Source organism: Porites lutea, chromosome 5 (genome assembly GCF_958299795.1).
Source record: "Porites lutea chromosome 5, jaPorLute2.1, whole genome shotgun sequence".
Classification (NCBI taxonomy): Eukaryota; Metazoa; Cnidaria; class Anthozoa; order Scleractinia; family Poritidae; genus Porites; species Porites lutea.
In genome coordinates, this window is record NC_133205.1 from 24472322 (window position 1) to 24498724 (window position 26403).

The following is a 26403-nucleotide window of genomic DNA, read 5'->3' on the forward strand; positions in this document are numbered from 1 at the left end:
AGAACGCCAGGGATGAGATCCGCTGAAAATCAAGCGACAATCCCGCTAAAATTTTTCATAATTATACATAATGATGCGAATGTTTAGACAATCAACCAATCAAAATCACTACCCGGTTTTCGGGTAGTGAGTGACGTCACTGGACGGCATTAACGGCCCGTCGATTCAGACGTTGTTGAGAGGAGAAAACGACTCGAAGCAATCGGATGAATTTCAGGCTACTCGGTCAGATCATTGTCTCAAATCTTACAAAAGTGCATAAACTAAATGACCGCATAAACTCCGCTCGACTTCATTAAATTAGATCCAAAAAAACAAACATCAAATACAATAATTTCTCTGGCTTACCATTCGAGATGCAGCTCCTGAAAGGTATCAAGAAAAGCCAGTATCGCTTCAGACTTTGCAATCCTCTTACGCATCAAGCAAGGTGAAAACGAAAACGATGCCATCCGAAATCGGATTTCCGACTTTGACAAGCGACGTATTCCTCAACCAAAAACCCAATTAACAAACTAGCCATGAATAACAGAGGACTCCTGATAGCAGCTGAATTTCATTTTGCACATCCAGTGGAAAAAGACAGTTAAAAACATCACAAGTTGACACAAAACTCTGTCAGCTTCAGCTGTCAAAGTAAACAAGATTCAAGATGCTGCATAAATTTTCCGCATGAACTCACCTGTCAAATTTTGACCAATCAGAGCATAAAAATTGGACGTAGAGCGTGACCAACGCGTGACCATGGTGAGAAAAGTCAAAAGCAACTGTCTTCCCTGCCTGTAATAGCTGGCTGAATTTTCGCGTCCGAGGTCAGTTTGCAATCAAAATTTTCATTGTGTAGCACATAAACACAACATATTTCATATGAATTTAGAAAAAACTTGAACTTGAGCCTGCGATCACTTGAAAACTAGTATCTTGTCAGCGGATAACTTCAAAAAATACTTGACCTCGATAGGTCGACACCTGAGCCCGCGATACGGTCAAGTGATACTGGTCAGCGGGTACCCTGTTTTGACAGCTGTCAATTGATCAAAACATTGATGTCCAATATGTGTGCATTATCAGTTTAACTAGTAAAAGTATGAGATTGAACATTGTTCGAGACCTAGTAAAACAATTAACTGGTCAGCGGACAGCTTCCAAATAAATCACGTCACCTCGATGAGTTGACACATGAGCCCGCGATATGGTCATGGGATACTGGTCAGTGGCTATCCTGTTTTGACAGCTGTCAATTGACCATATTGTGAATGTCCTAAAATCCTATATTAAAGATGTGGACTTGCCAAGACGCGCCTGAGACACCCCTCCCTTCCTTTTGACAGTCTCCCCCACCCCACCCGTACAATCTGTAGACGCGTACATACGTACGCTCGGTCAATCACGTGACAACCAAACGAAAAGAGGTTGACCATATTCCATGAGTATGGGGCTCTGTCCCACGCGCGCTTCGCGCGCGCGGAAGCCCCGCTAAAACATGAGAATTTCCTTTTTTTGAAAGGCAACTTTACTACTGTAACTATTTTGACTTAAAATAACAGTTAAGAGTAACAAGTAAAGAAAACAACATCTAAATTAATTACAGTGCATGGTCAGGGATCTCCGCAAGGTCTCTTGAGCTTTTTTGGGGTGATCCCCTTAATGAATCGTCTGCTACACAGCCATTTTTAGTGTCGTCACGCAACGCTCCTCCCCACATATAAACCTGTTTCAATCTGCAGTTGATAAATTTGACGATGTCGGAAAGAGCTGTAGTTTAAAGCAAACTATTTGCTTTGAGGTTTCCCTCTTTAAACGGAAGTCAATCTAAACGCCAACAATGTTATAAAATAGTACGCTACATTTCTCGTAATTTCTTGATCTGCTGATGCCATAGGATAAAAACTTTGATGAAGGCGAAAAGGGAAACGTTGTATCTTACGAAAATCAAGCCTATGGCTTATCGAAAGACGATGGCCGGGAGCGAAGCTCTATCAGCCATTTAGCTCCTGCCATTGTGACAAGCCACGTCCCCGATACAGACAAAGCTGACGAGGAAAGTAACACGAACAAGGGTGGACAGGTTTCCGATACTGCTTCGTCAGGTTCCGGCGGCTCTCGGAGAGGATCGGCAAGCACCGGAGGAGAGGTTTGTGTATAGGTGTGGTTTTCTCAACAACAACGTTACTACTGAAACACGTAGAGAATTAAATAGTGTGATATGCTTTTCCTACATTTTGCCAAGTATTTTTTACAGTTGTGAAGAATTGATTAAAATAATTTTTTCCCGGCAAAACAGAAACAACGTTTTGATACCTAAAGAGCAGCCTTTAGCGCACTGTGAATAAAAGAGGTCTGTTTTAGCCATAAAAATGGGGCCGTTATGGTGAGAGAAATCAGACAATCCTATTTTTGGGTCTACTGCTGAGTCCTTTAATCAGGCTTAATACAGTCCAATTAGCTAGGGCTGATTTGCACCCATGGGATGAAATGAGTTAAATTGGCACTTCAGGGCTAGAGCAGTTCGATTTTAATTTATAGTGTGTCAATACCCCGGATACTAAAGTTTTGGATATGTTTTTTTTTGTCTCAGGGTCAGGGAAGTGGTTCCAAACAGTCCAGTCCTCTTGCCTTACGACATATCGACGCTGACCTAAAGGACCGCGGTAGAAGACGTTCTTCTGCACACTCCATTATTGACGACGAGGATGTGCCGCTGACACACAAGACTGGTACCGTGGGTATCGTAGCTTTGGCGCTAAGAAACAGAAACGAAAAGAAAAAAGAAGCTGAATTTAAGGTACCCAAAAGTTTTTTAGACAACGCAGTTGCACGTTTTAAGGGTAACTTGATATCACCGTCTCTTACTCCATCTCAGATCTAAGAGTAATTGGAGAATGAAGGGCAACGTTGCACGAATCTTTGTAGCCAATGCTCGAAAAAAAAAAAACGATCCTTCAGGGCAGAAGAACTTCAGTGTTTTTACACGTGCATGTGTTTAATACACCGGGGTTTTAAAATTATTGCAATTTTTGAGTCATGTAAATGGTATAAATAATTTAAAGAAAACATAATATTTGCTCTTAAACATTGGAATTGACTAAATTATCATTCTTATTATAAATATATTGCCATTGCCATTATTACCAGCGAGTCATAATTATAACTATTGCCGATTGCTATCATCATCATCATCATTACGAGTACATTATCTCACTATTATCATTATTAAATTTAGTACCTGTAAATTATACACCAAGACGTACTTTAAGACTAAAACAGATGCTCGTTTATCCTTTGGCTCTCAGAATCTTAGCAAAGACGTACCCGAGGAGGAAATCAAATATCCGACGAACACCCAAAGCAAAAATAGATCACCTGAAGTGCTCCCTGGTATGTTTTTTGGTTGTTATTGTTGTTTTTGTTTTCGTTTCGTTTTGTTTTGTTTCAATTGTTGTTGCTTGTTCTTCCAATAATGAGCAGCATTCACAACATCTTCACGGGAGGCAGCGTGGTCGAGCAGGTGCTGCGCTAGACTTGCAGTCCGGAGGTTCCGAGTTCAAGTCCCGACCTGACCGCTAGCTGGATTTGTTCACGGTAGTACCAGGTTCAAATCCTCAGCCACGCTTGTATAATAGCCAACTGGTTAAACCATGTTAGGCCCCATTTGTTTCATTATCCCTCAAAAGCCCCATAAGGGCAGGGGAGAGGATAATTAAAGTATTATTATTATTATTATTATTATTATTATTATTATTATTATTATTATTATTATTATTATCATTCTTTCCTAACTTGGAAAGCTACTTTTCAATGACGGTAGAAAGTAATCTGTAATCAGTAAATCAAAAGATTGAAAATTAACTGACTCACGTACACTGTGAATGGTCAAGGTTATTTAAGCACGGGCATACCACTCAGAAATATTTCCTTTTGAAGTCGGCTTTAATCTCACACAGGAAAAATGCTGATCGTGACATGCTTAGCTTGACCGGGGATTCCACAAGTTTAATACTTGATTCATTCTGCCAATACAATGGATTTCTTGAACTTTATTTTCAGGTGAAAATACTCTTTAAAAATTGTCTTCCGTTACATTTTCAGCTCCGAGGACCCGAGTTAAGTTATCATCAAATCCCGATTACATCAATGCTAACTGGATAAGGGTATTTTGCTTTGTTGTTGTTGTTTTCTTCTATTACACTTTACTTGCTTTGAATCATTTTTGTATTTCTAAGCTGCGCTTCCTTGGAAGAATTCAAGTACTTTAATTTCGTTACGATAAAACAAAGAAATCACTTGCTGCCAGCAATGTGGGCTGTGTAGGCGTAGACAAAAAAGATTGTGGCGGGCCTCGAATTTTCGCCGCTTGTCAAGTGGTTTTCATCCTAAATAAACCCGCCAAGAGATCATGAATCAGATTCAAACAAATCTGTATTTACATTTCATCTATAAAATCCAATCGAAGAGTGGATAATTCTTTATTAGAAACGAAAAACATGTGTTTGCATTCAAAATTCATGTTTTGGATACTCCGAAAGATAGTTTCCTGTGTAAAGCAGAACTGAATATAATGCTCCATTCCTTTAGGATCACAAAGGACAGCAGCGTTACATAGCGACTCAACATCCCATGTACGAGACCGCGGAGGATTTTTGGAGAATGGTTTGGGAACGAGAGTCTCGATTGGTTGTCATGGTAAACGAGGAACAAAAAGAAAAACCGGTAAAAGCGAGGTGTCACTTATAACGTAAATAAAGATTTTCAACTTAGTTATGCGCTGGTCAATTGGAAACTTCAACAAAAGGAGTGAGACAAAAAAAAGGCCTTTAGTGACTGCTATATGTACGTAACCAATTTCACAGATATGAATCACTTATAGTTATGTTTGTGTCAATGCTAGACGGAATTTATGGATTATCTGCCAAGAGGAGAAGGAAACACCAAGAGCTTTGGAGGCATCGAGGTCACTATTAAACAAATTGTGAAGAAAGCTGACTACACGATGACTGTTTTAAATGTGGCAGAAAGCAAGGTAGACTGCAATTTTACTTGATAGCGAGTAGGCTGAGCGAGACTAAAACTGCCTTTCACAAATATGTCCTCTGTTGTCAATATGTATTCATTACTACTTTAGAATTTCCAGCTTCGAAAAAGTTAGAGCTACCGCATTTGAACTACAGTCAACAAACACACGATTTTTTAATAGACATCGGTCGGGCATATGGACCTACGTCACGGTGGGCATATTGGTAAAACCAATCAAACAATGACTTATCCCAAGAGAGGATAAAGGGGACAGAGAAGGCATCCCCCATACACACCCTATTCCATAGGTAATTCGTCTCGAGTTATTTTTAGAATCGGGATAAAGTTACCTCGTGGCTCTGAGCGTGGGTCATCCACGCGGAACACATTCGCGCTATGTGATTGGCTGTTGTCTAATCCCCCTTGGGATATGTGTGTCTTGAAAATAACTCGAGACGAATTACCTATGGAATAGGGTGTGTGTGGAGGGTGCCTTCTCTGTCCCCTTTATCCTCTCTTGCTTATCCTTCATTTGGGAAACGAACTTTGTTCTTAAACACACAAGCAACATGGCCGCCGTGACGTCATATATTCACTTGTTATATATGCACACTCCCTTGACATCTCCAAAATGCAATTAGTGGATTAAGTAAATTGAAGTTTCGGGTCTGGAAATCATTAGCAAGTTAGCCTAGTATGAGTTAGTTTAGAGCGCGGAAAAGTCGCGTAACTGAAGTGTGGCAGTGGACACGTTCTCTATCCTCCTTAATTTTCTCTTGTATTGAGGTCAATTATTAATGCAAAATACTTCCTCAGCTCTGATTGGCTTAAATCACCAGGTTAAACTAGATCAATAGTACAGCGACGCTCTTACATAGTTTATAGGACAATACTATTTAACGATTAACTTTGTCTTAGTCTGAAATGTCAACCGTCTCCTCACACCACCCCCTACTCCTTCCAATGGGCGCCTCACCCCCCTTCCCCTCCCCACCCGTTAGGGGGGGACGCTGGGGCGAAGAAACGGCTGACATTTCAGACTAACTTTGTCTCTCATTAATGAAATATTGCAGAAAGCCTCATACCCGCGCGAAGTCTCTCATATGAAATTCACCTCGTGGAAGGAGCGCGCCATGCCAAACGTGGCCTTGTTTGTTGGGTTCGTGACGGCCACGAGGGAAGCGAGGAAGAAGTATGGCGATATCAAAGCTCCTACTATTGTACACTGCAGGTTTGTAAAATTACATGTTTTTAAGGTGGTTTATCTCTTACATTGTATCTTTTCCAAATATTATTTAGATCAAATAAGGCCGTTCACAACTGAGTGTCATCCAAATCAAAAGAATCAATCAAATTTGAAAGTAAATACATGTTGGCGGTAGCAGCAATTTCGTCCGCTGGACTTGGGTGTGTCTCCCATGGGAACAGGCGAGAGAAAATAAAAAAAGGCATAGCGACACAAAACCAAAACATTCGCGAAATTTCTTTTTAGACGTTGTTTTGTGTTTACGGTTTTAAAGTGCGAACTATAATAGTTTTTTGGTTCTCGGCTACGATATCGGAACGTGCATGCATAATAACCCACTGTTAACGCTTAAGGTTGAGTAAAACGGTGAACAAAAAAACATATAACTTTCACTGCAGCATTGCTGCAAAACGAGTTCAAAAGCGATGTTTTGCACGATTTAGTACCCAGGAATAACACCTTTGTTGCAAAAACAATGTTATTTCGGGTTGTAAAACGAGCAAAATTCTTTTTTAACTCCCTTTCAGAAGCAATGTTGTAAAACAAGTTGCACGAGTTTTTTTGCCCGTTTTACCGTAACTGTACTTCTTTGCATTCCCTTTCAGTGATGGCCTAGGTTTTACCGGGGTGTATATTGCTGTGGATATTGGCGTTAAGAGTCACGAGGAGAGTAAGACATCAGTTGTTGATGTCTTTGAGCTGTCCAAGAATCTTAGGCGTGACAGACATGGTATTGTTTGTTCCTTGGAACATTACCACTTTATCTACCAGGTTAGTGGAAAATCAAAGAGGAAACGCACTCTACTCTTGTTTTGAGCGTTTATTAGGCAATTCTTTGTCTCTGACATTTGATCAGTACCAAAAGAATTTTTCCCTCTTCCAGAGCCTCTATTTCAGGACAAATTACGCCCTCAGAGTTCATTTCTTTTATCAATAAATCAATAAGTTATAGGTTATATTAGTCTAGTATTTTTTAAGGCTCCTTTTGTAATGCAATTTGCTCGTACGCTGAGCATCTATGGGTACCTGCGGACGTCGTTTTCGTCGCGCGTTTTCCATCAAATAGTCTGTTTTTGAGAGAAATCGTCGCATGTCAGGAATTGTTTCGCGTGGTATAATTGGTGGTGTGGTACTAGCGAGCTCGATCAACCGCGAGGACGATGAAAACGTGAAAATAAGAAAAGCAAAAGACTTTTAATTTTAAAATACGCAAAACAAAAACTCTAAACGTGAAGCTTACTTTCTTTGCTGTCATCGCACGACTAATGTTGTCATGACTTGATGAGAATGGCTATGCGAGCGTGGCTTTAATCTTCAAGATCGTCGTTTCATCACTGAATAACGATCGTCACGACTTCGATTTCGGAAAGAAAGAGTGTCAGGACTAATTTCGTAGGAACGAGCTGACGTATATAATAATATTGAGACAAGGGTAACGTTGTACGAAAGAACGTATAGGTAAATATAAAAAAAGGGAAGAGTAAAATCGTACGAAGGGAAAGTGATCGAACACTGAAGTTGCTGGCCGTCATAAAACATCAACTAAGTAGTAGTTCACGATTTGGCAAAAAAGTTAATAAATAAGTTTAAGTTTTTAGGAGAATGCATGGAAACTTCTCCTTGATGTCCGAGGATTTCGGTCTGAAGAAGTCTTTTACGAATTTTACGACAACTTCCGAAAACAAATAAAGAACTATAAAAACTGGGAGCTCCGTCAGTGTACTAGCATTTTCATGGCTTACCTAACTGTCATACTACCTTACAGTCGTGAACGGGCGACCAAAATGTTCAATTTGGAAAACAAAACTTGTAAAATCTAGTCGCCAGCTGACGCCTAAATGAAAAAGTTTATTTCGAGCCCTGGTATATAAAGTTGGAACGCTGTAATCCTCGGCATTTTTTGCCATCCTGAATGTAAAAAAAAAAAACAGCTTGCCCTCTAATTTAGTTTGTAGCGTTTAATATTAGAAAGACGAACAAACAAAAAGGGCAAATAAACTTTTATTAAGCAATTTAGATGGAACGTCAGTAAAGCGGAGTTTTGTTCTGATTCCTATAGGCACTATATGAGTATACTGTGAACTACGACGAGTCAGCCGAGGTAATTGTAATTGATAGCAATTCGATTGTCTATACTAGAGTACTTCAGTTTTTTTTTTTTCTTATCCGTGGGTTATACATCTTCTATACAATTCGTGTTATTTTTGTGTTAAAGTGAAAGGGTCTGTAGCCCTTTCTACATTAAAGACAATACCGTCACGTTGAGGAATGCTAATAGTGAAGTGCATTCTCCTTTTCTTATCTAAAGGCTAGCTGCGCGATCTTGCCACAAAACCCAAGTAAGGCTGAATGTATAGCTTTGTGTACTCAACTGGGTGGGTAGGACGTTGATAGGAAACCAACCCTATGGTCCCCTATGGGTGGGGGTGGAGTTGAACTGTGTAGCCGGGAAAATCTATAGCTACTCCCTGGTACATAAACAGAGCTTCAAGGCGTTTGCCATTTTTTAAATGCTGGTGTCATTGAACAGTAACTTCCTCGTTCTTCACGATATTTAATTTTGATAAGGTGCTAAGGGCACTGTTTTTAGACGCTTCTGCTTACTACCATTTATAATATTCCTGGGTTTTTGTTTTTTTGCTTTCAGGCACAAAAGCTGTGAGATCATGGTTTCATTAGTCACCGCCCTAGCAGGACTCATTACCAAAAGTAGCAGAGAAACGTATAAACCAAAGCATTCACTTCAGGGGCGAATCCAGGTTTTTTTTTTTTATTGGGGGGTTACGCCTTTAATAGTCTTTTTTCATTACGTTTTGAATGATAACCGTTTGTCTTAAAGAATGTGCTAGTTGTAAGATTTTCACTTGATCAGTTGTTGTAAGCTTCTGTTAGTTATTTATTTAAAACCGCTCTAAGGCCAACCACGTACGTACGACCTTAGGATTCTTTTTTTCTTTCACAAGGCATGTTAGAAAAATAGTCATTGTCGCGTGCTAGTAGTAATTGTAACGGTAACGAGCTATTGTTAATTACTTTTATACAAAATCTATACTATCTATTGAGCTATTAACTTCGCTGTTGGCATTAAACTATTTTTACACTATATTTATTGCGTGTATTTTGTGGTTTGCAAGAAATAATCTAGATTATTATACATTGTACTCACTATCTGTCTTCTCATTGGCTAAGAGCCCACAGCTAATTTTGGAAATCAACGCAACCTACAGATAAATTAGTTATCTGCTAGTAGATAACTGACTAATCTGTAGGTTGCGCCCGCAATGCTTGATTTCCAAAAACAATATTAATACAGGTTCCTTGCGACGGTGTGTTTGTTGTTATTTTCTTCAAAACAAAGTATAATAAAACAATTATTAGATTCGTTTTTTGTGATATCCTAAATAATCAAGGTCTCGCTAAGTGCTATCAGCCTCGGCCTTCGGCAAGGCTGATAACACTGACTCGATCTTAATTATTCCGGATATCACAAAAACTTCATCCAGTAATTGTTTAAAATACCCGAGGATAAAGTCTACATGTCGTTGATCACTTTTCAATAAGTGTGGGGTGTGGGAAACGAGCTATGCCGTCTCCGCAGCCCATCCTCCGATTCTCATGATTAAGATTTTCAGCAGTACTTGGACTATTTTTCACGAAGTACTAGCTCCTCTGGTTTAAGGTTCTAAATGAAGGCGTTCAAGACATTACATAAAAGCTACCATACCATCAATGTAAACTAAAGACCTCCTCATTGATTGAGTGTATCAAAAAATTTGCTCTCCAGGAGCGTGCTTAAGAGAAACTGTAAACTAACTTTAAAAAGTTTGTGGCCGAGAGTTTATTCTGTCTTCAGCAGTGAGACGTTGCCTAACAAGCTGTGGTTCTAAACGAAAAGAGGTGACACAAAAATATATATGACCAGCTCATCACGTTTATGATACAATCTACTTCTATGAGCCTTGTCAACGTCTTGGTCCGTTTTATTAACTGCTATAATATTGTTGCTCCTTCCCACATATCCAATACCGACATCATCCACCGTCACATCATCCTTCTCAGAAAAATAACAAGCGGTTTCCAAAACACTTTTTTTCATTTCATCTGCGTTGTTGTAAATTTTAAAATCTTTGATGTTTTTCCCCTTATCCTTTAACGGCAACAATTATTCTTCTTAAATTTTCAAGAATAAGCAAATCAAGAGAATTGCAGACAATATTCGTGCATTCTCAATTTTTTTTTTTTGATAAGTTGGAACAGAGAACCTGACAAAGAGAAACTTTATCGTTGAACCGAGATTTTTCACAAGTTGGACAATAACAAGTGAAAAATGCACACGGGCGCACGTGCAAGAAAACAAAAGTATATCTATCTATATATCTCTCTATATGAAAACCTTTTTGAAAACGGGTGTATATATATATATATATATATATATATATATATTTACCAATATTTCGGAAGGCATGGCCTTCTTTCCTCAGGGTGTTGCATACAGAGAACAGGGGCTGGTAATCGAGCCGTGACTGATTGGCCCTCAACCAACTTTGTCGGAATGTATTGTTATTTTCTATAATACGATTGGTCAACTTTGTCTAAGTGGCCCCGGTTACAGTAGTCACACTGTAACTTCAAGAAGCATATAAATAAAAAGTGATCCTGAGCGGGCCTGTCACATACCACAGAGGAGCTACCTCACCACACCCTGATGTTCGCTCAAGAGAAACAACTCTTGTGATGAGTTTTTCTATAAGTTAAAAAAATGTAGAGCTTCAAAAAGTCTTACTGTGAAGTTTGACGAATCATTCCGGTAAATTAGATTCGAATTATCCAGTTTGATCCGATGACACAAAACGTCATGAAAGCTACACTGGAATCTCGATATATATGGGCGAAGTAGGGACAGGTAAAATATGCTTGTTATAACTGGGCCGAATAACAACTTGTATTACAAGACTAAGGACCTCTCGTTGAACTTGCTTTGTATATTCCTACAGCACAGAAGTTTTTTTGGCATTCTGTGTTCGTGTCATGTGTGTTTTTTCATTAGTCTGAAACAATATCATTATATGTTCTTTTGTAAGAACATTATTAAATATTGAAATTATAAAGTCTTATCAAGTTTACTAGTAAGATTAATTGACCATTTTTTTTTTTTTTTGGCATTTTTTGCTTTCTTTTTCCCCCTTGTTCTTTTACAGTCTTTCTTTTCTTTTTCTCTCTCTCTCTCATACCGATGAGTTTGTTTTAACGTTTTAACATGTCAGTGTATCGATTCCAGTTAAAAGCTTGAGGTGTGCGAAAGACGAAAAGAAGAAAAGCAAATGCAGTGGACAAAAAGATATATTTGTTTCTGTTATATAGCCATCAGAGCAACTCAAGTTGTTCTGAAATCTTCAAATTTGTTTCGTTTAATTCTTGCATTTGTCACCTTAATCTCACACAACAATATTAGCCCTGTGAGCCTTCTCAAGGCCGGAAATGTCAATCTTGTCAAAACCCACACAAAAGAATCAATACGAATGTTTACTTTTCTAGCATTCCTGTCATTTCATTTTATGTCAAAGAGCCTCAAAGAGATCTCTACTCCGCGTCGGGTCGTAGGTTCAAACAAAGCATTCATACTAAGTTTGCGTTGGTTTCTGTAACGACGCTAAAACTCGTATCTTGATTGTTTTATTCGTGTTCTGTTGTAAATGCACTCAGATTGAGGTAAGTCTTTAATTCTTTCAATTCCAAGCTGATATAGGTACTTTCGATCAGTGCTTCTTTTAAGTGTTTACAGTTCATGTTCAATTTTCTTATGAAGACCATGAATCGTAAGTTCTTCCAGTGTTACACGTATACAGTTGATTTCGATATACCAATGAAAAAGAATCACTGTTCTTACGGTTGCTAAACTAAAATCCATACTGAGGGGAATAACTTCTAATGGATCTTTTACTCGTTAAGAGTCGTATTAAACTATCTGGATCCAACAATACATCTACTAGAAAGTCTTGCTGTTGTTGCCGTCGATGTCTTTTTTTGTTTTTGGAAATACTCTGGATGTTTGCCCACTTCTGAAGATGTTCGAGTTCAATCTGATAGTAATCTGTCATACCTGGAAACGTTTTAGACCCATTTTAAGACAAAAAATATCGTTAATAGCTTTTCCCCTATATTTTCTTTCTGGCACACAACGTTTTCGATATTCTATTGCTTTCAGATTTGCATAAAAAGCTGTGCCAAAGCACCCGTTTCGTTCACCCGATTGAACGAGACACCAATACGTCACGCATGCCTTAAAAACACCACCAAAAGGAGTAAGATGACCTCGGAGAGATATGATAGATCCTTATACTGATTTAACAAAGAGAAATCTGTTTGAGCACGCACTTGCTTGTAGGCTTAAGCAATTGAAGTGTGATCAACGTTTTCGAAAATCTATAAATGTGTGTCGCTGAGGAATGCGCACTATTGACAGGGTGCCAAGATCGAGAAAACTGGCTTTTCTCCGCCTCCCCTCCAATACAAGGCGAGCTAGAAACTGTGGATATGATCACGAAAAGATTTCCCTAGCACCTTAAAAAGCTTTTCAATGTATGTTTCTCTCATTGACTGGACTCACTGCTGGACGACCAACCCGACTGGTTACAGGTGATTGACAGCTGCCTCATAATAGACTGACCCAGTACCGACTGATAATCAAGGCACGGGAGGGAGGTACTTAGCAAAGGTTTATACGGGGAAGCTCCGTCCCGAGGTCCAACTCTTAACCTTTTATATACCATTTTGGACAGAAAAGTTATCCTTTTCGTATACCTTTAATTAATCAAATAGTACCCCTTTCACACCTAGTTAGAACTTTGCATCTCTTTTAACCGCTGTGAATACAGTGTCTTTCAAGTATTGAGTAATTAAATGACAAAACCAGAACGTCTTCTCAACTTTTCCAGAGTCATAAAATCCGCAGCTTGGACTGTTTATAGACCGAAATGACAGATTTCCCTACCCTTTCATATATCTGAAATAAGCACCAAAAAGGTACCCCATTTGAACGGAGCTTCCCCGTATAGGCCATTAAAGGGAGTACCCTCCCCGAGTATCAAGGTCTGGATGGCCGACAAACATTTTCTGTTTAAGGGTACTCAGTAAGCAGGTCATTCTTGTTGACTGACTGACGGACGGACTCTGGCTGATCATTTGATTTTATCCGACTGCCTATTGATGGATTTGTAACGTTAAAAAGATCAGGAGGAACTTTGACCAGTGCGATGAACTTCGAACATATGCTATTTGATCAGTTGTTGATACAAAAAGACTTAATTTCCCTTAATTGTTTTTAAGTCAACAGAGTTTAATATCATGAGGTTCTTGGCGTTATTCATTGTGGTGATGTGTAGCTTCCACTTAGGTATGTATGGATGCATTAAAACTGATGACTGCGAAAGATACTTTGATCTTTTTTCATCCAAACTGTCACATTTTTACCACTTTTACACCGGTTGTGATAAAGGTCTTCAGTATGAGTTGATCTGGGTTGGTGATGATTGTTGTACTGATTTAAATGGGCTACTGGGTGCTACGTGGGTTCGTACGAAGGAGGAGGGGGGTGCAGTGCTTGATGGCAGTTTTCTCAGTAGTTATGGGCTTATGGCTCTGGGTCGCTAGGCTGCCTCTCCAAGCATCTGAATTGTCTAGTTAGACAGAGAACTTTAGTCCATATAAGGAAAAAGCCTTAATTTTAACAACCGTTTCGTCAGAAAAGCCCAAGAACTTCACACAGGTTGCCCCAAATACGTGGCGTTGATAACTCGTAACTTAAGCCAATTTCTTTCTTAATTTTTTAAAGACAGTTTTAACTAGCCGCGGGAAATTTAAAGTTAAATCCGATTTAGCCCTGTGTAAACAGAAAAACCGTAAAACAAATGCATATCAGTTTGTGTTCTCGTCGTCTTGTTGATAGTAAATTATGTAGTCATCTCACTTTAAGAAGGAGACTAAGCGTCGGTCTTAGATAGGTGTGTCCCCGCTCAACAGAGATCAGAATCAAAGAAAATGAGAGATCAGTTCAGATAAACTGCAGCGCGGACCAATCAGTCTAGGAGTTTTTCTTTAACGAGAAGTTGCTTTCTTATAGCTTATGTCGCACCGTAATTTTTAGGGAGTTATTATAACTCCAAAACTGGAGTAAAAATTTTAAGTACAGGATAACCTCTTTTTGGCGGTTACTTTAACTCCTAATTTAACTCCGAATTTGGGGTCATTTTTACTCCTGAAAAAGAGTTCTTTTTTCTCCCAGTCTGGAGTTGAAATAATTCCGAAATGGGGTTATTTTTACTCCTTACAAGGGTTATTTTTTACTCTTTTTGGAGTTTATTTAACTCTGAAAGTGGAGTAAAAATTTTAGGTACAGGATAACTCCATTTTAGGGGTTATTTTAACTCCTCAATATCTGGGGTCACTTTTACTCCTGAAAAATAATTCTTTAAACTTCTTTTGGAGTTTAAAAAACTCCACAAAAAATAACTCCACTGTAAGGAGTAAAATTAGCCCCACAAGAGGAGTTATTATAACTCCTTGAAAATTACTGTGCGCACGAAAGGCAGAGATGACTGTAATTTGCTTTGATCTTTATCACAGAGTGTTCCACAAAAGATCTTCCTAGTGTTTACGTCCGGGTGTCATGGAAAATGGTATGGCGAAGGTTCTGCCACTTTGTTCCGTTCTTTGCCGAAAAACTTTCGGAAAAACTTTATGACGCAAAGGCAAACGTGGTCAAAGCCAGCAGAATTCGCTTCATAAACGCTACGAAACTGTGCAAGGGAAAAGGCAACACTGCTGAGGCGATTTTGAATTTCTTCGTCTCGAAAAGTGAAAATGACCTTGGTACTGGAGATGTTGACAGAAATATCACGATTCTTGCTTATATTAAAATGCGTGATTACTGGAAAAACAAAAAGATGGCTCTTTTGGATCCAGTCTTCATCGGACAGGTAACGTCAAATTTGCTTGCAATCACACTTTCAGCAGCCCATACGGTCTCATCTTTAGAACTGCCTTATACGGAATCGCAAAAAAAAAAAAAGAGAAAAGAAAAAAAAACGTCCTAAAGAAGCACTACTCGTCTGCATTTACACTGACTTTGGTTATTCCACATATCATTTCGACAGGTAAAAAGTGTTGAGATCTTGGGAAAAGACAAGCCAGACATCTCAGAGGATTTTTCAGAATCAACAAGAATAGGAATTGGCATAACCGTCGCTCTGATAGTCATCCTCTTAATCGCCGCTATCGCATTATGTCTGGTAAGAATCCCTCTAATGGACAAAGTGTAGCAATGTTCACTTATTTCAGTTATCGCAAACACATTTCTGCGCGAAGAACTGAATATTATTAGACCAACAACAATTCGCCTCATGAAAGGGTATCCGGGTTCTGCAATCCTGGAAATTTTTGCTCAATTATGGAATCCGAAATCTAACGAATTTTTGCTCTGACATCCGGAATCCTGGACTTTGAAATCCTGAGTCCCACTAACGACTAGAATCCGGCATCCAAATTCCATTGAAAAATCATCCTGAATTCAAATTCTACGGCGTGGAACCTAGAATCTAAGAAACGATACGTAAAACCGGTGTTTCTTTTCCGATGTAGCAGAAGACCAGCCTTAATAAGTTGAAGAAAGGCATAACGAGCTTTAGAGTTTCTTGAGGCTTCATTAGTTGGGTAGGCATATTTTTAAGGTGAGAGATTGCTCACTAATAACTAAAGATGCGAAGGGAAATCGGAGCGAGTAGAAAGAAGGTGACATAAGTAAATAGGAGAAGTCGTTACGTCACGTTGCCATAGTAGCAAAGTTTCTTGATGACACTGTCAAACCGAAAACGGCTCTTAAAAGTGAATTCGTACTGTTTCAAAGTTCATCGATCTTATTCAATTTCATTTAATGTGTCAAATAGTGGCGAAATTTGGGGGGTTGAATCCGAAAGGACTGTATCTAAGTTCAGAAAAAGAAAAAGAACATGTATTCTGTTCACGTACTCCATAAAGTGGGCGCGTGAAATAAGAACGTTTCATGTCGCTGTCATTCAGCGACGCCGGGCTAAGAAATAAACAAAATAGCGTGATGCTCGTGCGAGGTTGTTGTTTTGCCAAATTAAGCCTATTGCTTTCTTCGCCGTTCTCAAAGCCGTCTCCGTCGTTGTAGCGCTAGCTCCCTCTTGTTGTGATTCAAACATTTTGCTACCATGGTAACGTAACGTCACTCTTCTCCTCTCTGTAGGGTTGGCATGAGGCGAAAGAAGGCTCATTCTTAACCTCGTTCCCAGGTTCTCTTAAGAAGAGACACTCCGGGGAGCGAGGTAGCCCATTCCTGGCCTCATGTGACTCGTGCACTCACATAGCCCCCATTTAACTAACTTCTGTAGCTATCATACAATTGCATCAATCTTACGGCGCAATATCGACAATTTCAGAGGCTTAAACTAAAGAGCTCCAAGAGACCTCTCCAAGATGCTAATAGGGCAATAACCGTCCCACTTCATGTTATCCACTCTGAATCATCTACCTCACCCCAAAAAACGGAAGCTCCACCGGTTTATGAATTCAGAGGACGCACACGGGACGAAAGGGACGGGAGATCAAGCAATAGTAGTTATACTGTCCGTACTTCCCATGGTAATACTGCAGTCGACGATGAGTACCAGAGACGGGAGAAAAGGTATAACGGTCATAGTGTCCGTAACCATAGCAACACAACATTCGAAGAAGAGCATGGAGTAGGCCAAGAAAGCTTCAACGGTTATCCCGCTGGCAGTAATGGTAGCGTGGTTCTCGACTACGAAGATTTTGTAAGTGAAGTCATCTTATTATCAGCTTTATTAAACCAGGCTACTGCAGGGTCGTTCGCTTCAGGCATGCAGTTTCAACAACTACGGATGATAGTGCTAAGCTGTTTAAGTGTTGTATTTTACAACTGCTTTGGAAATGCAACTCGACTTGGAATATGCTGCTCCTACCTTTCTTTGGTCAGAGCACTTATAGTGTTAGTCATTTGCGTTCAATGTTAATATTGTTTTTAATACAGTCTTTAATTTATCAGCTTGTATGTGAAAGTTTAAGTGGCATGGGAGAGGTGGCTTAATTGAGGAAGGAGTCCTTAACAGATTACTCTATCTTCTAAGCGGGGCTAAATTGAAGGCGTGGATGTGAGGGTGCATTTGACCTAGTCATACAGAAGAACTATTCAACTGAAAAAGGCCAAGTGACGGGTGAGAAGAAAAACTGCCGACCAATCCCTGTTAAAAAAAAAAAAAACACAGAGACTGGTTGGTCCATGGACCGACTGGAGCCAGAGAAAATTTCACTCATTGATTTCCCTTAAGGCCAACGGGACTGCAGATTGTATACTCAGTTTACTCTCAAAGGTTCAGTTATCTTACGCGCTGGTCATAGAACATACTGTAATATCAGATCTTTTCTTTATTTCTTATTTCCAGGGATCACCCATGCTGTAGAGGAGGATTTTGATCAGTTAAGTGACGATGCCCGCGGATTTTTTAAAAGTCTAACAAAGCCGAAATGCCGAACAGGCATACCGGCATACCTTAACAGAACAGCTGCACTTATGCATGGTATGGAAGCAGACAGCTTCATGGTAGAAAAAGACATTACTAATATAAATTAAAATGACCCTATCTGGTTTACAGATACTATCTTAAAATATATATGCCATTTGCTTTGGCCTCGTTGCGCAAAGCTTGCGTTTTCTTGTTCAGTTGCAGCTCAAAACTATGATGAAGGGAGTCAACCAGGAGAAGGGGCGGCAATCCTCTTTTTCATCTGTTTGTCAGTGTTTAATTGTTTTCTTTTCTAAAATTGCATAGATCACAACAAAAATCCAAGAACCTCTACTCACAGGGTTAAAAGATCCTTAGCTCGGCTACGACCAGGCTTACTTGTGTAAGTTATAGGGCAATTTTTTTGGCGTCGGAACTGCCATTCAGCGAGGGGAAAAAGACCTTAAATGGGAGTTGGTTATTACTGATGTGGATGACAATTTTTTAACTTTTTTTTCATTCTAAGGGTGGTAGCAAAACAAAGCGCTCTTGGATTAAAAATATTCACTGGATTTATAAATCCTCTTAATTGCGGGATGGTTAGAATCCTTGCTGTATCATATGTAAACCTTTTTTAATGGTTTCTATTATTATCATACCATCTATATTATTATTTTGGCAATGAAATCTTCATATTGAAGGTAAAGTCAATAAGTCTTACGTACGCTATTGATCACGTGTTTTCAGTGTCACGTGATCTTTTCAAGTTATCTACATAATTTCGACGACTGACTATCAAAGAGTTAAGCCTAGAGTCATCGGATGAATATAATGCAGTTATATTTCTTTTGCTGGAAAGATCATCTTATTACAAGGACAAACTTGTTTTCAAGGACCTTTGCCAAAGAGGCCGGATAAATTATAATGTAAAACCTTATTTATGAAAAGATCCAATCTTCAGTTTAGATTGCGTGTCATCAGACAGACATTCATCGTTTGCTAACCACAAAGCCAACATAGCAAGTAAAAGAAAGCAGCTCCTTTTCAAGGACCCTTTTACTAAGGTTTTTGAAATATGTTATGACAGTAGAAAGCGTATAACCCTGAACTAGGGTTGATCTTTTTCCTTCTCGTCATATACGTAGCGTTGGTTAGGTTTACCTCTTCCGTGATTTAACCATTGACTGTCCGTGAGTAGGTAATGCGATATATTTATTTTCAATTCTCAACGTTTCAGAACGTTTCACTGATTGAGCGTCTAGTAAACCATTAAAATCTTGAAGCAAAACCAATATTTAGAGTTCTTGAAGTTGCGTGGAAGTCAGTTACGGGCTATTTCCATACCTAAATATTTGCGCGCCGTAGTCAAGGTCGTCAAGGTTATTAAAAATCGGAAGTGATCATTAAAACTAAACGGTGTGGGGTAGGACAAAATGAAAAAGCAGAATTCACCCCGCGTACGAGCTCTAAAGCGAGTCGTGCAGTCAGTGATACTTTTTCTCCATGGTATTTATGGTAAACTGGTGTGCTATTGGAAACTCGACTTTTCTAGCCTGGTTTTTGCATTAAGGGATCTACGGGTTTTCTTTGACTTTTTTTTTGAACCAATGACCCGTTGCAACCCGATAGGTTCGCATGTACCCTAATACCTAATAATAATACTTTATGTACCCATAAATGGTAAAACGGGCCAAAAGGGCATGAATTTTTAGCGAGATTTTCATTTACTAGTATCTTCACACTATTTACTAGTAAATGGTGGAATGGGCGAAAAAGGCTTGACCTTTTAGCGAGATTTTCATTTACTAATATCTTGACACTAATTACTAGTAAATGGTGGAATGGGCGAGAAAGGGTTGACCTTTTAGGGAAATTCTCATTTACTAGTATCTTGACACTATTTCCTAGTAAATTGTGAAACGGGTGAAACAGTCGTGACTTTTTAGCGAGATTCTCATTAACTAGTATCGTGATACTAATTACTAGTAAATTGTGGAATGGGCGAAAAAGGTTTGACCTTTCAGCGAGATTTTCGTTTACTAGTGTCTTCACACTATTTACTAGTAAATTGTGAAACGGGCGAAAAAGTCGTGACTTTTTAGCGAGGTTCTCATTTACTAGTAAATTTTGGAATGGGCGAAAAAGGTTTGACCTTTCAGCGAGATTTTCATTTACTAGTATCTTCACACTATGTACTAGTAAATGGTGTAACGGGCGAAAAAGTCGTGACTTTTTAGCGAGATTCTCATTTACTAGTATCTTGACACTATTTCCTAGTAAATGGTGTAACGGGCGAAAAAGTAGTGACTTTTTAGCGAGATTCTCATTTACTAGTATCTTGACACTATTTACTAGTAAATTGTGGAACGGGCGAAAAAGTCGTGACTTTTTAGCGAGATTCTCATTTCCCGTAGCAAAAACCTGTGTGACTTCTGAACGCTAGCGAGATTTATGAACTCTTAATGGCACAAGGCGACTACGTTTATTCCCACGCTCAGAAAAGACAATGGAATTGCGAAACATTCTACAATTTATCAGATATAGACTCTAATAAAAATATAGCTTTACTCGAAGTCTCTAGCAGACCCCGGGAGACAATTGATTACATTTATGGACCAGAAAAGTAAGCTTCACGTTTACCCAAACATCAGTAACAGCTTTGTTCCTGGTCGCAATCGTTGCCCCGTTATATTTAAAAGTTCTTAATGATTACATGGGTGCAGGGTATTTGCCTTATAATTGTTCTGATCTCTTGTTGTTCATATCTAGTCAGTGTTGTTGATTGTGGATTTCGCAGCGGAAGAATGGGGATGAGCGCATTTTCTAAAGCCTATATTTAACCTCTTTCATGGCCATTCAAAGTTGTCTGGTGTTTCCAAAAGGTGGGTGTTGTTACAGGGTAACGTTTATGGGAAATAACGCAATTTCAAAATAGGTCAATTAACGTCTCTTTACATTTCTTTAAACCCCGTTCTCTAATGCACCAAAAAAAACCAGCCTCCTTTTATTTTTCTTAACTGCACAGAAATGGACTAGGCCGGGGAAGGGGAAAATGTGGAAGCGAACAGCGTGACTGAGAAAAAACACAGGTTTTCTTCTGGGTAGACTAGAGATCCCGCCCACCGGAATAACAACAACAACGCAAACAACCAACCAGCCAACCTTTTTATTTTGCCAACTTAAAACTTATAAGAACAGCTTAAATTAAAAGAGATCAGGCAAAAAAGTACTCAGAATAGCAAATAGAACTAAACGAGCTGAGTAGTTACAATAATTAAATTACCTTGTATAGGGCTGCAACACACGAAAGATAGAGACTCCGAGGAAAAATATAATAAATTTAGGAGGAAGTAAAGGGTACGTGCGGCCAAAACCATGGTTTCATAATCACACAGGAAAAACAAATTACCAATTGAAACTTTCACCAAGTATCTCCTGTTAAGTGGGACAAAAGAACAGTAGAAAGTGGCTTTCTTTCTCTCCTGCTTTCGAACTGTTTTGTCCGTTCCTTTTCTGTCTAAATTGCCTTTTCCTTTCATTATTATAGATTATTTAAATACTAATAAATGCATTTTCTCGCTAAAAAGTCATTTCGTTTTTGGCGGTTTGTCCATTTTTTAGTATACATTATGTAATTTATTAAATTTGTCTCTTTAACTTTTACTGGTAAAGTTTTTTGCTAAAAATATTTTTACTAGTACTAGTAAAGTTTTTTGAATACTTTGCAAACATCTGATATGTAATTTATTAAATTTGTCTCTTTAACTTTCAGTGGTAAAGTTTTTTGCTAAAAATATTTTAACTAGTACTAGTAAAGTTTTTTGCAAACTTTGCAAACATCTGATGACCCCACGAAAGATAGAGACTCAGAGGAAAAATATTATAAATTTAGGAGGAAGTAAAGGGTACGTGCGGCCAAAACCGGGGTTTCACAATCACACAGGAAAAACAAATTACCAATTGAAACTTCCACTAAGTATCTCCTGTTAAGTGGGACAAAAGAACAGTAGAAAGTGGCTTTCTTTCTCTCCTGCTTTCGAACTGTTTTGTCCGTTCCTTTTCTGTCTAAATTGCCTTTTCCTTTCATTATTATAGATTATTTAAATACTAATAAATGCATTTTCGCGCTAAAAAGTCATTTCATTTTTGCTCGTTTTTCCATTTATTGCCGACGAGGCAACTGAGCTAAGAAGCGAGGTTGCCTCGGCGGCAGATTTATAATCCCGTACGATGTAGGCAAAACCTCTCAAATTCTGCGTAACCCTCTAAAATTTGCATTTTTGACCATATTTGGGTGTAAGACCCCAGATTTGGGTAGTGACGTCATGGTCTTGTATTTACAACGCGTGGTCCGAAAATTGGGTGATTCAGTGTGCAGCTGTTCGTCGTCTGTTCAAGAGGCCCTAACAGGTGAGTAAGCTTGAATACGATTTCTCGTTTGAAAGGGCTGTTAGTGCTCTGGTCTGCTTTATAAATTGCGTTTAAAACAGCAGCTGATCAAGGAATAGGGTTTTACGCTCCAATTTTTGTCAGAACCAGCTTGTTCTTTGCAGCTCTATTTACAATGAGGCAGCGTGTTCGCTTCTCGACTCAGAACCAGGGTTTTCCGTGTTCTCTTTTCCTTTGTGAATTGAATTTTAAGCGGTAGTTGCATTTAATTGATCAAGGCAATAGGGTTATATTCTCAGAACTTATAGCAGCACCAGCGTGTTCTTCGCAGGTCGATTTACATTGAGCCAAACTTCACCTCCCGCGAGGAATGCAACGTATTTGCGGATCTTTTTTTAGAATTTATTCATGTCTTTAGCTTTTGTCAACCAGCATGTTTTTTTGCAGCTCGATTTACATTGAGACAGCCCAAAACTCCCGTGAGGAATACAACGAACTTGCGAACCTTTTGTTTTGAAGACTATCATAATTAAACAGCAAGTGGTAACGTTTGCGCATGCGTCAAACTTGCTGGGAAGCACTTGTTGACGGGAAATCGTAATGGCCGAAAGCCGTTCTGAAGTACTTTCAAGGGAGATTTTTTTGCATACCCAATCGACAACAGACATGTCTTATAGATTGGATACTTTGGCTAAGCCATGTTGAAGTGTCATGTAGGGGAGAAGGACCATTTAGGTTCTTAATTTTCGTCCATTTGGCTCCTCTGATGAAGCAGATAAAGCGTTTACGAGGTCGTTTGTTGTGATATGTTGATTTGTTGACATTCAAGCGGTCACGGATTTCTGGGTTATCGTCCACGATCTGCAGAGCTGCCTAACATTTAGGTAAGATATACCCCTTGATTTACTTTGTGAAATGTGGAGCAGCATCATCGAATGTTATGTGTTAAAATTATAGCAGCCTGAATTCAACGTAATTTATGTGACCCTGGTATTTTTGTAGTATTTGACCCTGACCGTACAGCGAGATCCAGTGATATATCCCACACAAGCGACTAAACAGGTTAAACTTCTCTTTCGGTCACTCCGTATTTTCACTTTTAATGGTTAATTCAAAGGGGGGAAGTTCGAGTATTTTGATACTATTTAGCGGCATGAAATCAATGAGCAAATTTCCTACTCTTACAAGTAAGGCCATAGTCGGATGTTTCCTTCCATTTTCGAAAATTTGCTTTTCTGGTTTACATTGGTGCTCTATGGCGATTATTTGTTCTCAGAGATAAAGAGATCGAGGCGGTGGATTGTGAAATATTATTTGCTAAAACTTCGTTAAAGATGGACAAATTTTTCTTGTCCTTTTCAACCTTGTTTTTAGATTTTTCGTTAACATGTAAAAGTATATCCCAACAAAACTTATTTGTAAGAGCATTGTTTCGGAACACTCTTTCATTCTTGAATTTTTGATTTTGCATCCAAGGGGGGGAACACTGATGAATTTGCATTTTAATATCATTCACTGTAAGCTCTCAGATTCACTGACCAGAACCCTCACCATTTGGAAGATTATTTTATTCTGATAATTATTCAATGATGATTTGTTTATACATACAAAATTGGCGCCTAAAAGAATTGTAATGTTATGCTTAAAATGTTTACTTAATGTCTTGAAACATAACTGAAATCAGTATGAAATATGAAAATACACATATGTGCATTCTTTCCCTGCCCTACTATAAAAGTGATTTAATAAGTGTGATTTAATGCATTTTCATATGACCATTACAATGTTACTCTCACTTTGACACTAGCACAAGTTCAAGCACAAAACAATTCTTGTCCTTGTTCACCTTTGCACTTGCTGGACTGCCATTTCTGTTTGAAGTACAGACACCACTGGACATGAAATCCCTGTATTTGATTCCTTACATTGGCATCCACATAAGAATTAGCTTCATCAGATACAATGTATTTCTACCCTTACAAAAATCGTAAATGTTATTATTCCTTTTCTATCCAAAAGATTTCTTTCCTTTTTGAATATAAATTCGTATCCATGACACTTGACAAATCCTGAAAAAATATCTAAAGGGGTATCGCTAGTTGTGGGCAACAACTAAATGCCATAGGGGTAACTTTTCACTCTCCGATAGAAATAGATCTTTTGATACTCTGGGTCTCATATATTCAGTGTTTGTGCACATGAATTTAGGAGCACTTGGCTTGCCAATGTCGGTTTGGCTGTGTATACACTGTAGTAGCGTATATAGTCATATATCATAGGCTGCACAAGTTGCAATTAATTTTATGTAAAATTGCCCCTGAAACAGTCTCATTGATGCTCCTGGTGTCGCAAGATGACAAGTTATGAAAAATTTCATTTGCCTTTTTCCTGTTGCAGGAGCTCCCTATGAGATGCTCAGCACTAAACCTGGGTTCTGTCACTCCATCCATCTGTCAAGGGTCTGTCACTCCATCCTGAACTGCGTCAAATAGCCTTGGTGCCCCAGAAGACACACAGACAAGCTTTAATTTTAATGAGCCATACATTGGCTCACTTGAAGCTACCATAAAGTCAGACTTTATAAATATCAGGCTTTAAGATCCTTATGTTCTCCTCATGTTGAAATTGAATGAAAAGGAAAAGTTAGAGCTAATTTTCTCTCATTTTCAATTTTTTAATCTTAGCCCAGATATGAGCTACTCAAGGGAGCTAGGCCTTATTAGTTATATCTTAAATAATTAACACATGTGCAGTAGAAAATACCAACAACAAAATTTATGAAAAGCAAAAATGAGTGCAAGCATGGAAGTATCAGAAGCAGAAAATTCACTTCAATGTCTCAGAGAGAAAATGCAGTTTTAGATATGACTATGATCTTTACTGTTTTAAGTATTTTCACTGTTGTGTGCATATTTGCAATTTTCTAGTATGTAGAAGTGTGGGGAGTAAAGGGAAGGATTTTTCATGGTTAGGGTTACCTCAATAAAAAACATCTGCAATATGAAACATCTTGTACCACACTCCTGTTTTCACTCATCTAATTCTTTATTTTAGAAGTATAAGGGGCATCTTGGAGTCAAGAGCCTCCATATTACAAAATTCTGCCTACACCCCTGAATAAGTTAAGGCATCATATAGATTTAATAGATGTCATTTCTTGATTTTGGGTCTTCAGTTTTATATCATCTAGTCAAAAAAGGAAACATACAATTTCATAGCCCTGGGTGGGATATCTTTGAAATTTTATCAGTCGCAGAATTAGGGCACTGCACCTGCTTTGGCCACGGGTGGTTAGGATGGGGTATCTCTGAAAAGTAATCACTGGCAGAATCACTGCACTAAGGTTGCACATCTCTGAAAAACAGGGCGTTCCTGAACCATAACTGACGTGAAATCGTACTATTGCAAGGGGATTGTCGCAAGAACTGCAGTTATAACTATATAAACAGACTAGCATTTAGAATTTTTTTTCACAGCGTTTTATTCAAATCGTAAGCGTCGGACGTTTTGTACTCGGTCACAACTTACATGAAGAGATTTTTTCCCAGTTATCCAGTGTTTAAAAGAGGAGTTTTGCAGCTGTTGCGCAGAACCCTATCGACGTGTCCGCGCGCAAGCCAAAACACGAAACAATAATCACTCATGGACCACAAACCGCGCAAAATTGTGAATGATCTGCGACTTATTAGCCTTGAGACCAATCTCGCATATTACAAAGAAGACTTTGTCTTATCTGCACTCCACAAAGATAGAACAGATGACTAAGACGATGGTAATTTTTAAAAGAGGCGCCATTTTTCTTTGCCGCATTCGCTGCGATCCAATACCACCACAAACTTCCGTCCAGCGGCTCGCGCATACTCGCAACGTTACCACTTGCTGTTTCATAATTATGCCTTTCAAAAGAATCTTTGTCCTGTGACACTCGCTGATTAGATCTTTGTATTTTATTCAAGTTCATATTTTTATACCTCTGATACATTCCGCCCCATTCTTGCGCTTTTCACACAGTTTACTTTACACCAATTTTTTCTTATGTATATTACTACACGAAATATTTTTTTTATCCCCGATGACGCTGTTGCTCGGAATTTAATTATTATTTTTAATTTCAGCAGTCAAAGGCCTTATTTGAACTATATTTTTCTTTCTAACGTTTATAGTTTCGATACAATGGAATTTTCCATGAAACATAAGTGCTATCTTGCTCATGAT

The 26403-nt window shown here is 38.7% G+C and overlaps 2 protein-coding genes and 1 long non-coding RNA gene across 3 annotated transcripts in view; all 3 read left to right on the forward strand.

The window, feature by feature from the left end:
- The window catches only part of LOC140937061 (uncharacterized), a 19851-nt gene extending 10487 nt beyond the window's left edge, over positions 1-9364 (forward strand). Inside the window, exons 6-15 of the mRNA XM_073386592.1 lie at positions 1883-2134; positions 2579-2785; positions 3294-3378; positions 4090-4151; positions 4576-4710; positions 4889-5020; positions 6087-6244; positions 6865-7030; positions 8319-8360; positions 8907-9364. Coding sequence (XP_073242693.1) covers positions 1883-2134; positions 2579-2785; positions 3294-3378; positions 4090-4151; positions 4576-4710; positions 4889-5020; positions 6087-6244; positions 6865-7030; positions 8319-8360; positions 8907-8921 — 1254 coding nt within the window. The 3' untranslated portion in view covers positions 8922-9364. The remainder of the gene's footprint in view (positions 1-1882; positions 2135-2578; positions 2786-3293; positions 3379-4089; positions 4152-4575; positions 4711-4888; positions 5021-6086; positions 6245-6864; positions 7031-8318; positions 8361-8906) is intronic.
- A 4220-nt stretch (positions 9365-13584) lies between these two features.
- Positions 13585-19091, forward strand: LOC140936971 (uncharacterized). The gene is made up of 5 exons (XM_073386484.1): positions 13585-13652; positions 14882-15234; positions 15412-15546; positions 16717-17091; positions 17740-19091. Exons 1-5 carry the CDS (start codon positions 13604-13606, stop codon positions 17755-17757), a joined length of 930 nt encoding a protein of 309 aa, XP_073242585.1. The 5' UTR covers positions 13585-13603; the 3' UTR covers positions 17758-19091.
- A 3652-nt stretch (positions 19092-22743) lies between these two features.
- LOC140937527 (uncharacterized) lies at positions 22744-25194 on the forward strand. The gene is made up of 2 exons (XR_012165483.1): positions 22744-23072; positions 24586-25194. It is a non-coding gene; the product is annotated as an uncharacterized lncRNA (long non-coding RNA).
- Positions 25195-26403: the final 1209 nt, after the last annotated feature.